Source organism: Leptonychotes weddellii, chromosome 7, assembly GCF_054177405.1.
Source record: "Leptonychotes weddellii isolate Sample4059 chromosome 7, ASM5417740v2, whole genome shotgun sequence".
NCBI classification, from domain to species: Eukaryota; Metazoa; Chordata; class Mammalia; order Carnivora; family Phocidae; genus Leptonychotes; species Leptonychotes weddellii.
Genome location: NC_138375.1, coordinates 110,454,742 through 110,468,410, shown reverse-complemented (window position 1 = coordinate 110,468,410; position 13,669 = coordinate 110,454,742). Strand labels below are relative to the sequence as shown.

The following is a 13,669-nucleotide window of genomic DNA, read 5'->3' as shown; positions in this document are numbered from 1 at the left end:
GGTTTATTTTCTGGTGTCTCAGAGGTGGTCTGATATAAATATTAAGACAAGTAATTGCAGTCAGACTGCCAGTCCCAGCTCTGTCACTTACCAACTGTGTATCTTCAGGTAAGTTACATAACCTCTCTGAGCCTCAGCTTTCTCCTCTGGAAAAATGGGATGATGACAGTAGCTCCATCACACTGTTGTCAGGGATATTGAGATAGTGTCCATAAAAAGGCCTGGCATAGAACCTAATATCGACTCAGGGCTTAGGAACTATGTTAAACCAGTTCCCAGATAAAACAAGCAGACAGAAGTCTGTGGAGTAAGGGTTATCTTTATTTGAGTTGCAAAATATAAATATGAACCAGGTTTGGAAATACAGGTTGTAACAGTTCAGAAATGGCACCAGAAACTTCCAGAAGGGACCATGATAGCATACCTTTTTAGTTTTCGGTGAGGTGGGTGGGTTTCCACAAAAGCCCTCCTCACCTCCGAACTCTGTAGTAATTGGTAGGTCATCAGTTAACAAGAACAGTCGGCTCCAATGTCTCCTGCTCCTCCTCAGCCTTTTTCTTTGCTGATACCTTCTCTAGACTATCCTCTGCTGCACTGACCCCTGCATGGAGTAGCACCAGAAGAATGGCGGGAGTAAGAGAAATGTCATGACACAGGGAAGAGGGAGTTCCCACTCTGTGGGCCTGGGGCCATGGGGGTTGAGGAGCCAGGAAAGCTGCCGGCATGGAAGCCCAACCTCTTACGAGATTTCGCAGGGAGAGGACATAGGCAAACACCAATATCTGTTACGCTTGGACATCAGCACTGTGGGCTTTCAAAACACAAACGATAGACAAAATCGCCTAGGCAAGACCGCAGTCCAACTCATAGAGTGGACCTGACAAAGTTAACTTCTATATCCTGACTCTACTGACCTCCCCCTGTGGCACCGTGATTGTGAAAGATCTTCAGAAATGTGGACAGAGAACAGATTACTACAGATGGGTCACAGAACCATCTCAGAGTTGTGGCAGAGGGGTGCGACACTGAGCCAGGTGGTGGGGCATACAAGGTCGAGGGCCAGGAAATCGCCAAAGTAACAGACTAGGCACTTGAAATATTATTGTTAGATTGTTAAAAACTAAATAAATTAACATACATAGAATAAAATAAATATATAATTTAAGAGGCATTTTACAAACAAACAAACAAAAAATAGTTGTTATTCTTCCGTCTGGGTAGAAGTCCCAAAATTCAGAGTTCTCGGGCTTGTGGTATTTATTTCACAGTTAGCTCATCAAATCCAGCGCTAGAGGGTCCAAATGGCAGATCCCTTGGTGGCTACTTGAGTACATGGCTTCTCAACCTTTGTAACTTTCTTCCAATCCACAAAGCTTTCCTTCCTCCTCTCCTTCTTCTTTTTTATCAAAGATCCTGGAGCATATGGAATATAACTGGCATCTGAATCCAGAAGTTAATCGTTTAAACACACTTATGAGGATACGTGGGGTTTGGAGGAGGGGAATCAGAAGGGCATGAAGGTCTCTCACTTTTGCTTTCTTCTCACCAAGATCCCATTTTGACATATTCCGTTTGGCACTTGAAGGCTCTGGTATTTTGGCAAAAATACCAGATTATGGGAGGCCCAATCTAGATAGCAACTGGGAACGAAGGAGTCTTCCTGACTAGCTGTGACGTTCTTTCCCTCTGCAGAGTCTACGATCAGCTGTGCCTTCTCAGAGGTAGCAGTCGCCCCGCAGATTCCTAAAGCACAAAAGGAAGGCATTTAAAGCTGGATCCGGTCTTAAGAGTTTCCCAGGTCCAGTCTTATGAAGTAGGAAGGTCATCTGGGAATGGGCAGAAGAGGGGACAAGGATGGGAGAAGCTGTTGTCTTAGGCATCTCTCTCAGGTGTTTCTCTAGCAACTGTCACCCCTAGTGGAGATGGCCCACTGAAAACCTTTTTGAAAACCATTCTGCAATGGGACCCTGACTCCATAGTAGCCTGCCCCCAGCCCCTAGGTCGAGAGAAGAATTCAGAATGCCTTGAAGGGAAGATGGTGATGGTGTCATGGGGCAAAGGATGGACCATTACCTTGAGCACAGGTCTCTCTCAGTGGGAAGTAGTCATGCCCAACTTCACTTTCTCTTCACTTTCCACATCATAACCTCCTCTCCTATGGTACCTGAAGGAGACAAGTTTTGTGAGCAAGCTCTGCCTGATATGATAGGGTGCAGGTCTCAGAGAAGGTCTTTCTAAAGGACACTGCCATGATGGTTCCCTCTGTTACTTGGAAAAGCCAAGATGGTATGGCAGCCCAACAGACCTCTGGTCAAAGGCCCAACTGCCCCAAGGAATGCCTGTCTCTAACAGCAGGCTATAATTTGCTGAGAACTTTGACCTTGTTTACATATCCTCATAATATCCTTATGAGGTAGGTAGACAGATTACAATCACTGTAAGATGACAGCCGTCAGAGAGACAGGTAACTTGGTCCAGATCTCACAACAGACGAACTGCACGGCTTGGAAATGGGCAGAGTGTTTGGTAGGTCTCCCCCAGTCTAGAACATAACCTGGACTGGAAGCCCGGCCTGAGGGTGAGATGCTTCAGAATTGAAAGGATATCCCAATAGCCATACACCAGCCATGCTTTGTCAATCAAACCACACACTAATGCCGTCAAAGAACAGAGCAAAGGGAAAGAACTGTGAGAAGAGGTAGACCCATGCGTGGGTTACTAGGCCTGCTGTGAAAAGCAGGACCTGCTATGACCTGGCAATCTTTGCCCTGGGCTCTGGACCACTGGACTCACGTCAGGCCAGAGAAGCTAGGTTCCTAGAGAACCTGGACTCAGGAATGTCGGTCAGATTCCTAGCCTGGAATTTGGGAGGCTGAAGGGCTCATAGGATCACAGGCAGAAGACCCAGCCGGAGGAGGAATGGGAGTGATTTGCAGAAGCAGCCTGCAGGGGGCCCCAATACTCACCGAAACATGAGAAGCCCCGCGATGACAAGCAGACAGACAGACGACAGCACCACGGCCACCACAGCCAGGATGGTTGTATGGTCATAAGTATATAAGCGATTTTCCACTGGGAGGCTCAGCCCATGGCACCTCTCTCCGTGGTAACCGGGCTCGCAGCTGGTTCCAGACGGGACAAAGCAAAGATGAGGTTAGTGGTCTGTCCTCTCTCTACAGGCAATGGTCCTCCTGCCTAAGCCAGATTGCAGTCCTCACAGCCGCAGCCTATCAGTCCCTGGCCTTGATCCCCACCCTTCCGCTATCCTTCTGGAAGGGGTCTAGGAGAAGACTCCTGAGAAGCCGCTCTGAAGGCTCTGTGGCTTTCCTCCCCACCCTTCGCCCCCCTCTCCATTCCCTCTGGTTCTCTGGCTCAAGATTCTCGCTCCAGGCGGGGAAAAAGTGAGGGAGGACTTCAAGGTCCAAGCTACATATGTTCCATGTGTGGATGATTTATTACATGTGTATTAAGACATGCTGTTTAAGCCCCTCAGAAGACTTAGGTCCATGAGCTGGTGGGTTGAGTTGAGGGGACCGAGTATCCTTCCCTCTGGTGAGGCCCCTTAACTCTGACCCAGAAATAAACCCAGCCTTCTCCACCACGGCTTCCAGCCCTCAGTCCCTCTCAGCCGCGGCTCATCCTATTAATAGGTCCTGTTCCTTTGCCAGGAGTCATTTTTCTCAAGTTCCTTTCATTTAACTCCCAGCTCCCTCTGGGTGCAGGGCCCAATTTGAGAGCTTCACATCAACTTTTGGCCTCTGAACCCTGGGCTATCTGGCCTCCTCAATCATAGGACAAAGCAAAAAAAACCAAGGTAACTTCTTGCCCAGCTGTCTTGCCAGAGCATGGAAAAATGTCAGAAACAACACTCCGGCTTTTCACACCCAAGAAATCAATCAGACGGCAAATGCCTCTTCTAACATAAAGCATTTCCTCGAAGCTCTTAGGAAGACTGGGAAGCCCTTTCAGTTGAACAAGCACATTCATGTCCCTTCCTGTATCTGAGTGCCCGAGAGGCCCTTTGATGTAGGTGGCAGCCCCCCATGTTACAGAAAGGCAGAGCTATCCTCCCCATGGTCACTCAGCAGAGCAGAAGCGTGGTCTCAGTTTATCTGACTCTGAGCTCAGTGTGCCCCCCAATCACACACACAAGCGCACTGGCACCATCTGCCTGGGGACTTTGGGCCACTAGCTTGCTGACGGAAGCACCGAGAACCTGGCGGCCCTCTATTCGGAGCTATGCCTCCTCTGGGAAGCAGGCTGTGCATGTGGTAGGTACCTCAGAGCAAGGAATCCCTTCTTCTTGCCGAGAGGCACCCCGGAAGCGGACCTATCCGGACCGGGCAGCAGCAGGAGGGCCAGGCCGCCCCTGCTGAGTGCCGAGCGCCTCTCCCTGCCTCAGCTCCTCCTGGGTGCTTTGGGGAACCACCTCACTGTAGGATAAATGTGGGTCAATCCCGTATATACACAGCAGGGCACACGGCTCCATGCCCAGCCTCTCCATGAACCCATTGGCCAAGGTGGGCAAAACAACGACCCCCATCCTGGCAGGCTATGGAGGAAGGTCTCAGGAGAGCCCCTGGAAAATCACTTATGCACAGCGGTTAACAGTTTATAAGGTACTATCCTTATCTGCTAGCTCAACTGAGGCTCATAACATCTGGTAGGCAGGTACAGCCCCATTTTACAGATTGAAAGACTAAAATTAACGATCAGAGGGTGTGATTTACCAAAAGTAGCATAACTAAGAAGCAGCAAGGCTAAGAGTAGAAACCAGTCCAAGCAGATTCCAAATTCATGATTCTTTCCACTCGGAACAGCACAGATTACCCCCAGGAAACACGTATCTGATGAAGTGATAGGTTCCTGTGGTTGTCTAACCCTGCTCTTTGACTTATTATTATTAATTTGAATAATAAATAGCAAACATTAAAGGCTTACGGTGAGCCAAGTGCTCTGTGCTAATTGCTTTACAAGAATCATTTCAATTAATCTTAAAAACATCTCTGTGGAGTAGGAGTTACTATCCCCATTTCAAAGATGGAGAGACTGAGGCTTAAGTTCTTAGCTAATTCGCCCAAGGTTATGCAGCTAGTGAGAGGTAGAGCCAGGATTCAACCCAGCAGTCTAGATGACTTCAGAGACTATGCTCTCCTGGGGGAGTGGGGGGGCGGTGGGAGAAGGGAAGTGAAGCTGAGGCTGTTTTTCACTTCCAGCCATCACTCAAACCCCACAGGTAGTTACTCAGATGATAGAAATAAAGCTTGGTCTCAGAGTCCCGCAATTCAGTTACATAATCCCTCCACCCCCACCCTGAGTCAAAAGGATAATAATGTAAACATCCTAATATTACCCACCTCCCCCTCCCTTTGCAGATGACTCCTGGCTTCCCCAGGGAAGGAGGGTGGATGAGTCCATTCCAAGCATCCCGGGTGGGGGCAAGATCATGTATCTTGCTCAGAGCCAGCAACCCACCAAACTGGAACATGCTCCTCCTACTGATGTTTGTGACCCATTTCAGAACTTGTATTAGCATTACAATGGAAGGAAGAACCCTCTAGGGTCCAGAGACATCTTCCAAACTGGGTTTCTCCACCCCTACCTCATGTCTTGCTGCTATTTCTAGCCAGGTGATCTTGAGCAAGTTACTTTTACCTTTCCAAGCTTGGGTTTACTCATGTAAAACACAGGAATAATAAATACCTATTTCACGAGAGTACTTTGAAGATCAAATGAGATACTACACTTAACAGCCCTTAACAAAAGGCCAAGTCCCACATATGTGTGAGTGATTATATAATAGGACTCCAGAGGGTACTGCCCTGAGGAATGGGGCACCGAAGTCAGATGGAGCCAAAGAGAAGGGGGCTCGCTGTTCCTTCTCAGCATCTGGCCAGTGAGGCCAAGGGAAGGCCCCACGCCTGTCTGTCTTCCAGCTGAGTTCTCCTCAGCCTGACTGCCTCCAGGTTTCCTCCGGCCACAGGAAACTTTGCAGCCAGTTTCTGGGTCAGCAGCCAGTCAGGAGCCCCAGGAAACTGCTCTTTGAGGGCAACTTTTGGCTGGTGACACAGAAGGGTTTTCCTGGCTATGGTGGCTGAGGAGGACTGGTTTAGGAAGCCAGCTAGCCTCAAGCTCCTCAGGGCAGCCTGGACACACTCCGGCTGGCGGTTCCTGGGTCTAGAGGAAGGAGGAGCAACAAAGGACCCCAAATGTAGGTGACCAGATATCACATTTCCCCACACCGGGAGCTCTGTGTCTTCTTGCTGCTTTCTGCCCCAAGTTCCAAATGCCAGAGGCAGGAGGTAGCCAAAGCGGACACAGAATCCAGCCCCTAGCAAATCTGCCTAGGAAGCAGAGACAAAGTCTTCAAATCAGATTGCTATGCTACGAAAAGCCTTAGGAGACCTCGAACCTAACGGCTGTCCTCTATAAAATCCTATTCAAACTCTGTAAGGACAGATAGGGAAGAAGGACACAAGCCAACACCCAGTACAGCCTGGGGGCATGAAAAGCATGCTGGACTGGAAGTCAGGCACCTGAATCCTTTTTCTGTTTCCATCCATTTATTTAGCTGTTGATCTCAGGCAAATCACTTCCTACTTCCTGGCTCTAGTTTCCTTACCTTTCAACTAGAGATAACAAGCCCTACCAACCCCCGCCTAGGGCTTTTGAGAATCCCAGGACAGGACTATAATTCCCCATTCCCTAGAATAGTTGGCACCAGGTAGGTACTGAACCCGCGCCTGCGGGGCTCAGCTCATATTAGAAGTTAATTGTGAAGTTATGGCGCAAAGGAGAGAAGGCATCGTCATGGTTATCGTCACTATCCCTAGGACCACCTTGGCCCTATGCACCCTTATCTGCCGGCTTTCGCCGGTGGGTCAGGCCCAGCTCTCCAGGATAGCACCCTTACAGAGGTTCTCAGCTACGCAGTCGAAGTCCATCCACCAAAGCCCTGGACCAGACAGATTCCTGGCCTCGATCCATCTTGACCACCCTCGGAGTCACTGCCTCCATCCTGTGCCAAAGATGGCCTTTTACAAATTTAAGACAAACATTTCCCACCCTATCCCAAGACCTTGGGAAGAATAATATGGGGACTGTCTATGTTACTCTAAAGCAACTCGCTCTAATACCAAGCTCCTGACAGGGATGTTATAGGGGAGGACACACAAGTGATCTTGGACATGGTAGAGAGTGATGGGTCTGTCTGCCAATTGCCAAGTACAGGGCAGCTTTGCTATGTCAGATCAGTCAGGACAAGGAAGCTTTAAAAAGCCAAGGGAGGGGCACCTGGGTGGCTCAGATGGTTAAGCATCTGCCTTCAGCTCAGGTCATGATCCCAGGGTCCTGGGATCGAGCCCCGCATCGGGCTCCCGGCTCAGCGGGGAGCCTGCTTCTCCCTCTCCCTCTGCCTCTCCCCTGCTCATGCTCTCTCTCTGTATCTCTGTGTCTCAAATGAATAAATAAAATCTTTAAAAAATAAATAAATAAATAAATAAAAAGCCAAGGGATCGGTACCAATCACAGTAGAAGAGATGCCAGGCAGCCAGCCTTCTGGACAGGTTGAGAGGCGCCCACCTAATAGTCTCCTGGCCCTGTCCAGAGTCTCCCAGGTCACAAAGCCTGTCTCTCTGTAGGGACCCTGTGCCCAGAGGAAGAGAGTAGATGTTTGTGGTCGAATGTGGGTGTTGGCCTCAGGCACAGTGGCGACATTATGCCTGCCAGAGAGCATGGCTGTGCCATCATCCCCGAGGGGGTGCCCAGGCAGCCGTCTGCTGGGCTTGGCCTAGCAGAGTAGCTGGGGAGCCCACGGCCCCTCCACCCGGGGCAAGGGTGGTGCTGCCTGACCAGGGGCTGAAGCCTACTGGGTTGGGTTCCATTTCCTGTTACTCTTGCACAAAGGAAGTGTTCTCCCAATCCCATGGCCAAAGGCCAATACCCACTATGTTCCCCCACGTCCTGGCCCTTGCTGGGATGAGGAAGAAGAGACAAAGGGGCTTCTCCCTGCTTCCATGATGAGTCCTTTCTGGTTAGTCCTGCCATGCCTTTGAATCAACCCGCAATGTGCTCTCATACGAGCACACATATGTCTGAGCACACACATTTGCACGGTGTGAGTCCAAATGCACCTCATACCTGCCTGCAGGGCTTGGGTAAGGAGGCCCCAGGAGTTCTGCTCCACCCCGGAAGCCTACTCTGCCACGTGTCCTACCGGCTTCTCCCATCTGGAGTAGGGCATGAGGTAGGACTGAAGGACCTGCCTGCAGGTAACAGCTCTCCTAGCCCCATGTTCATGTCTGAGCAAGCAGGAAATGTCCCCAAGGATAAAAGAGCGTCACAAACCTACACCACAGGAAATTACATCCCATGCGGGGGAGAGCCCCTTCCGCTGACTAAAAATATTTCCCCTCCTCCCAACTTCCGCCTAAAGATTGAGAAGAAACTGGGTAGAATTATGAATTCAAGGAACAGTGACAACGAGGAACAGCCACGTGACTGACAAAGAGTGTGCTGAGCAGAGTCAGCCCAGGGAAGGGACACTTACATGCAGGATGGAGCCCGGAGCTCCTTCACATATTTGCATTCTCCGTGGATGCAGAAGTCCTTGTATTTCCGAAGACATGGGTCTCTCTTCCTCCCTAACCCCTTGCCTTTCTTCTTTTTTTTCCCACGCTCCTCCTTGCCGGGTGTGGCCAGAGCCTGTGGCTTGGAGGAGAAAGCAGCTGCAGGAGAGAAAGACCCTGTTAAGTCTTTGACTCTCCTGGGGGAAAGACTCAGAACAGCATCGTGTTTGGAAGGAATACGTCCTCTTTGATCCCACCTGAAGTCAGAGGACTCGGGAAGGCCCCCAGGCTCAGTGCTTCCCCGGGGCTAAAGGAAGACTGGGCCGAACCACCAGAAAGCAGTGGAGGAAACAGAGGCTAGAGGGGTCCCAAGGAAAGCATTTCTCAGACTCCGTTTAAGAGCTCCATTCAAACAATGCTAGCTTCTGTTGAGTAACTGCCGCTGACTGGGCAGTTCTACCAACCTCCCCCCACCCTACTGTCCATCCCCATCTACTCCCCCACGCCCACTTGGTGCTATTTTGGCCTTAAATCAACCTCATTTCCTGATGCTGCACTCAGTGACCCACTTGCAGGAAGACAGTGTCAGAGATAAAAATTGCTTCTGGAGAAGGTACTTGGAGGGTTTTTCTTGCGGGGGGAGGGCTCCTAAAATAACAACAGTGTCCACATCCAGATGGCCCCCTCTGACACACCCATTAGCACCAGGGTACCATGAGCCCAGGCCAGAGCCAGGCTTGGGGACCGCAAGCAGGCCATCCCCGGTCAGGTCCTTGCTTTTTTGACTTCAAGCAGAATATTTACCTGGCTCTGTGTCCTTAGCAGCTCACCACGTCTCTCAAAGGTCTATTACATTTACCCCCCAAAATTTCCTGTTTATAGCTCTCTAGGATGGATGAGCATAGTGTGTACAAGGGGGTGAAAGATGGAAAGTAAGGAACTATCCAGAAGGAACTGGAACAATGATGACTCCCCCCATTCTTTCCACACTTCAAAGGGGGGAAAAACAGCCTCACATAGACATCCAACTGGGACTGACCGTGGGCTACGCCCATTAGCCCATCAGGGGTCTGACGCCAGTCTTCTCTCCCCTGCTCCCAGCAGAAAAAACATGCCTGTTGCTCATGGCTGTAGCCATGTGTCTGGTGCTAGGGTGAGCATCATACATTGGACTGGAGACCCAGCATCCTTAAGCAGGAAGTGACTTGAAAGAATATCATGGCTTTCCATTTTCAGATAAAAAACTTGAGGTCCCGAAAGGCAGTGATTTGGTAAAGGTCATGCAGGGTTGAGGTCAGAAATGTGGTCTCTGGATTCCATATCCAGTGCTTTCCCAATATACCAAACTGCTCACGCACCCCTGTCCCTTCCCCTGGACAAGTCTAGAGCACCCAGGATGTTGAACCAGGAATGAGACAATGAATGGGCTCTGAAGTCAGCAGACCTGTGCTGCAACTTTAGCCCTCTGATTTTGGGCAAGTAGCTTAATCTCTCTGAACCTTGGGGTTCTCAACAAGTAGTAGCTAGCAGAAGTTCCATCTCAGAGGTTGTTACAGGATTAATCAATCCACAATAGCATAATGAGTGCCTAGAACGCAGTAGGTACTTAATAAATGGTAATGGTTATGGGGCGCCTGGGTGGCTCAGTCGTTAAGCGTCTGCCTTTGGCTCGGGTCATGATCCCAGGATCCTGGGATCGAGTCCCACATCGGGCTCCTTGCTCAGTGGGGAGTCTGCTTCTCACTCTCCCTCTGCCTGCTGCTCTGCCTACCTGTGCTCTCTCTCTCTCTGTCAAATAAATAAATAAAATCTTTTAATAAAAAAAAATGGTAATGGTTATTCGTTTTAGATGATAGGATCCCCAGATCTGAAAAACAGCTTTCACCCAGCAAAGCCAAGAGAAGGGAAGAAAGGCAGGTGCTAGTAGTCCCACAGTCCCGTTTCCTCTGGTGTAGACACAAGTCCCTTCAGAACTCAGGTGAGGCCAATGCTCGGAGTGACCAGAGCTGTAGTGAAACTGTGGCCGGAGAGGCAAGCCAACCAGAGAGGGGAGGAAGAGAGTGACAGGGTGACAGCAAGGCTCCTGCCAGGGAGAGGGAGCAGTGAGTCAGGTCTGCAGAGGTATGAGGAACAGCCGTGTGGGTGGAGGGTGAGTCACAGCCCAGCTCTGCCCAGCCTAGGAGGAGAGGGCTACGAGAATCCAGGTTGTTCCGGCCAGGGGTGACCCAAGGAGGCTACGGGGAGAGGATGAAGGGTGGCAGCGCAGGCTCGGCTTGGGAGCAGACCTTTGATTTATAGGAAGCAGAGACAGCACCTAAGGGAAGCTCTGCGTAAGGAGGGGGGAACGTGGCTGAAGAGCAGGCGGGGCTAGAACAGGTGGGTATCTTTCCAACCAAATTAGTCATTCTGGCGCTCCAGGGCTCAGTCCCTGCTCCACCCTCAAGAATCACGGCAGGTGGCCGGAGGCAGGCAAGTGGGCACTGCTGGAGGCTCTGGACTCTGCCCTGTGCCTGTACTCAGCCACAGCCACATCTGCTGGTTGGAGGATCCCACCTGGCCCTTCAGCGCTCAGAGTCTCTCTCAGGGACTCAGGGTGCTCAGAAGTCTCTAGGCTTTGGGTGGGATGTGTAGACACATGGCATTTCATTATACCTCCCTAGGGACACTGTGCCCACCGCTCATAGGCTCCCCAGGAGGTGCTGGCCTCACCTGGGGAACCAAGAGTTCCTCATTCCCCTCTGTTTCTCCAACCTGGAGACAGGTGGATGGAGAAGACTGCACACCTACTATGTTCCTAGGCTCTCCACATCTGTCATTTTATACATAATGGTCATTTGATAGAGGAATTAAGACTTGCACCCATTGTTATACAGAAACAATACGGAAAGCATCCTAACCATTCCTTGATCCTTACTCCAGCTTACCCCAGGGGAATGTACCAGACCCCAGACACCTTGCCTTCTCCCTAGGCTCTAAACTACCCAGAAGGGCAGCAGCTCGACATGTGAGACTCAACAGCAAGAAAGACAGTGGGACCCACATTTCAGGATCCCCGAGTAAGCTTGTCAGGCTCAGCAGCTCTTCCTTGAAGTCCTCCACGAATACGCCCAACCCGCAAGTGTGCCCAAACGGCATGAATCCTCAATCCACTTATTCTTCAATTGCCCACCGCGGGGTCGAGGATGGGCAGCCCTCACACCCACCTCTTAAAAGGTCCAGGTCTGTCTCTTCTAAGTTCAGGACTTCCCTGCCCCGGCCGCCTTCCGGGGCCAGTAGCTGGTCCGTAGATTCGGTGGGAGAGTCCAGGTTGCCGGTTCCAGCTGCCAGCCCTCTCCGAAGCCGCTCCAGGCTCTCGCCAGTCACCAACGCCGAGAGCGCTGCGGGTGAGGGGCGAGGCCGCATCAGACCCCCTCTCCAGACCCCCGGTCGCCACGCACCAGTGCTGGCGCCCGCCCGCACCCAGTGAGCACGGGCCCCACCAAGTGGCCCGCGCTGGGGTCGCTGCAGCGACCTTCCCCTGTGCCCCCCACCCCCACCCCCGACCTCCGCGGGCGTCGTCAGCCCTCATCACCTGCAGCCAGAAAAAGCTTCAGCACCACCGACGGCAGCAGCTTCATGGTCCTGGACCCGGCGGAGGCGCCGAGGCAGCAATCACTTCGGAGGCGGTGGCCACCGGGCGCTGGCACGGAAGCCGGGGCGGGCGGAGCGCAGGAGATTCGGCCGCTTTCGGTCTGCTGCCGGCCTCTGGGTGCAAGCCTAGCTGGGACCTGCGTGGAGCCGGCGGCCGCTGGGCGTCTGTCTGCTCACTCTGTCCGTCCGCCCGCCCGCCCAAGCCCCTGGCGTCTCGGTCAGGCCCGCCAGCCGCACGCCGCCCGCAGGTCCCTCGGTCGACTGAAGGCTCCCGGGCGCGCGGCTGGGAATAAGGCTCCGGGAGGCGCCGAAGCCCCGCCCCGCCCCCGCCCCCTCCCCCCTCCCGCGCTGGGCCGCTCGCCCGGCTCCCGGCGCCGGCCGCGCAGCCCCCGCAGCCCCCGACTCCGCGGGCGCGGCGGGGAAAGGGGGCGGGAGTAGGGGGCGGCGCTCACATATTTTGGGACCAGGCCAGGGTCGCCGCCGCCTGACTGTGGGAAGGGCTGCTGACCGGCAGGTGGCGGGGACTAGTTCCTACCTTTCCCCAAACGCTTGTCGTGCTGCAGCCTTGAGACTGCTGAGCTGAGCTCTGCCCTTGGACACCCCTCGCTCCTTCCCCGGTTCCAGGCCTGGTCCCTCCAGCCATCCCTGCTCCACACCGGGGATCTGCACCCATGTCACCTTCTGAAGGGTAACACTCGCTTCTTCGCCTAGCAACACAGCAAATAGTAAATCATAATTAATTCATATATCATTTAAAAATTAGGCACATAAAAAAAAATTAGACACATGAATGCCAGCAGGTTTCATGAGCCCAAAGTAACCAGAGTTGCAGTTGCAGGCACTTGGTATCAATCCAGCAAAAGCAAAGGAAGTTAGTATTCTTCCAGCTGCTGGAGTGGCTTCCCTCCATCTTTCTCCCAGGGGACATAGTCTTCATTAAGATTTTTGAACTATGGATTATAATTCCCAGGCTTCTGGGATCGGAGAGACAGTGGTTGTGCAACAAGCCTCATACTATTCCTTGTCTTGGAACCCCACCTTCTTCCCCAACGTGGAAACTGAGATCCTCTCCCATGGGAGCCAGCTGGCTAGCCTAGGTTGCTATGTTCAACAGGTGCCAGGAGATTGATGTGTTTCTCCTCCAACCTATGTATTTTTACAGGACTCTTCTGCTGTCAATGTCCTGACCCAAAGAAATGACTCTCCCAGTAGATATTTCAGCTCCCAGAGACGTTCTGGGGAGGGAGTTATATGACACAGGGCTGGGTTGGCATTCAGAGCCCTCAAATTGTGCCAAATAGAGTTGCTTGCCTGATTCAGCCCATGTGTAGAGATAAAAACAGGCCTCCTATTTATACACAGGCTATCCCACTGTCTCTCTCCATCCCCACTTTTGCAGGGGTCTGCCCTCTTGACTTGCTCCTAGCAACCCTTCCCAGGCCTAGGTTACTACATATCTAAGTTGGAATCCA

General features: G+C 52.0%; 1 protein-coding gene and 1 long non-coding RNA gene across 3 annotated transcripts in view; both read right to left on the bottom strand.

The window, feature by feature from the left end:
* Window positions 1-13,669, bottom strand: part of LOC145722453 (uncharacterized) — a 388,135-nt gene that overhangs the window by 327,878 nt on the left and 46,588 nt on the right. The window lies entirely within an intron of this gene.
* On the bottom strand, window positions 300-12,468 carry HBEGF (heparin binding EGF like growth factor). The gene is made up of 6 exons (XM_006731444.3): window positions 12,139-12,468; window positions 11,771-11,944; window positions 8,549-8,726; window positions 2,967-3,122; window positions 2,074-2,164; window positions 300-1,743 (listed from the first exon to the last, which is right to left on the bottom strand). The coding sequence occupies exons 1-5, from the start codon at window positions 12,182-12,184 to the stop codon at window positions 2,092-2,094; spliced, it is 627 nt and encodes a 208-aa protein (XP_006731507.3). The 5' UTR covers window positions 12,185-12,468; the 3' UTR covers window positions 300-1,743; window positions 2,074-2,091.

What these genes read in the sequence shown, in the direction of transcription:
- HBEGF (XM_006731444.3), bottom strand. Translation starts at nt 12,184, where the DNA reads ATGAAGCTGCTGCCGTCGGTGGTGCTGAAGCTTTTTCTGGCTGCAG. An exon ending in GAAGCTTTTTCTGGCTGCAG is followed by an intron (nt 11,945 to 12,138) that starts GTGATGAGGGCT and finishes CCTCACCCGCAG; the next exon opens with CGCTCTCGGCGTTGGTGACT. An exon ending in CTCCGGGCTCCATCCTGCAT is followed by an intron (nt 3,123 to 8,548) that starts GTAAGTGTCCCT and finishes GTCTGGAACCAG; the next exon opens with CTGCGAGCCCGGTTACCACG.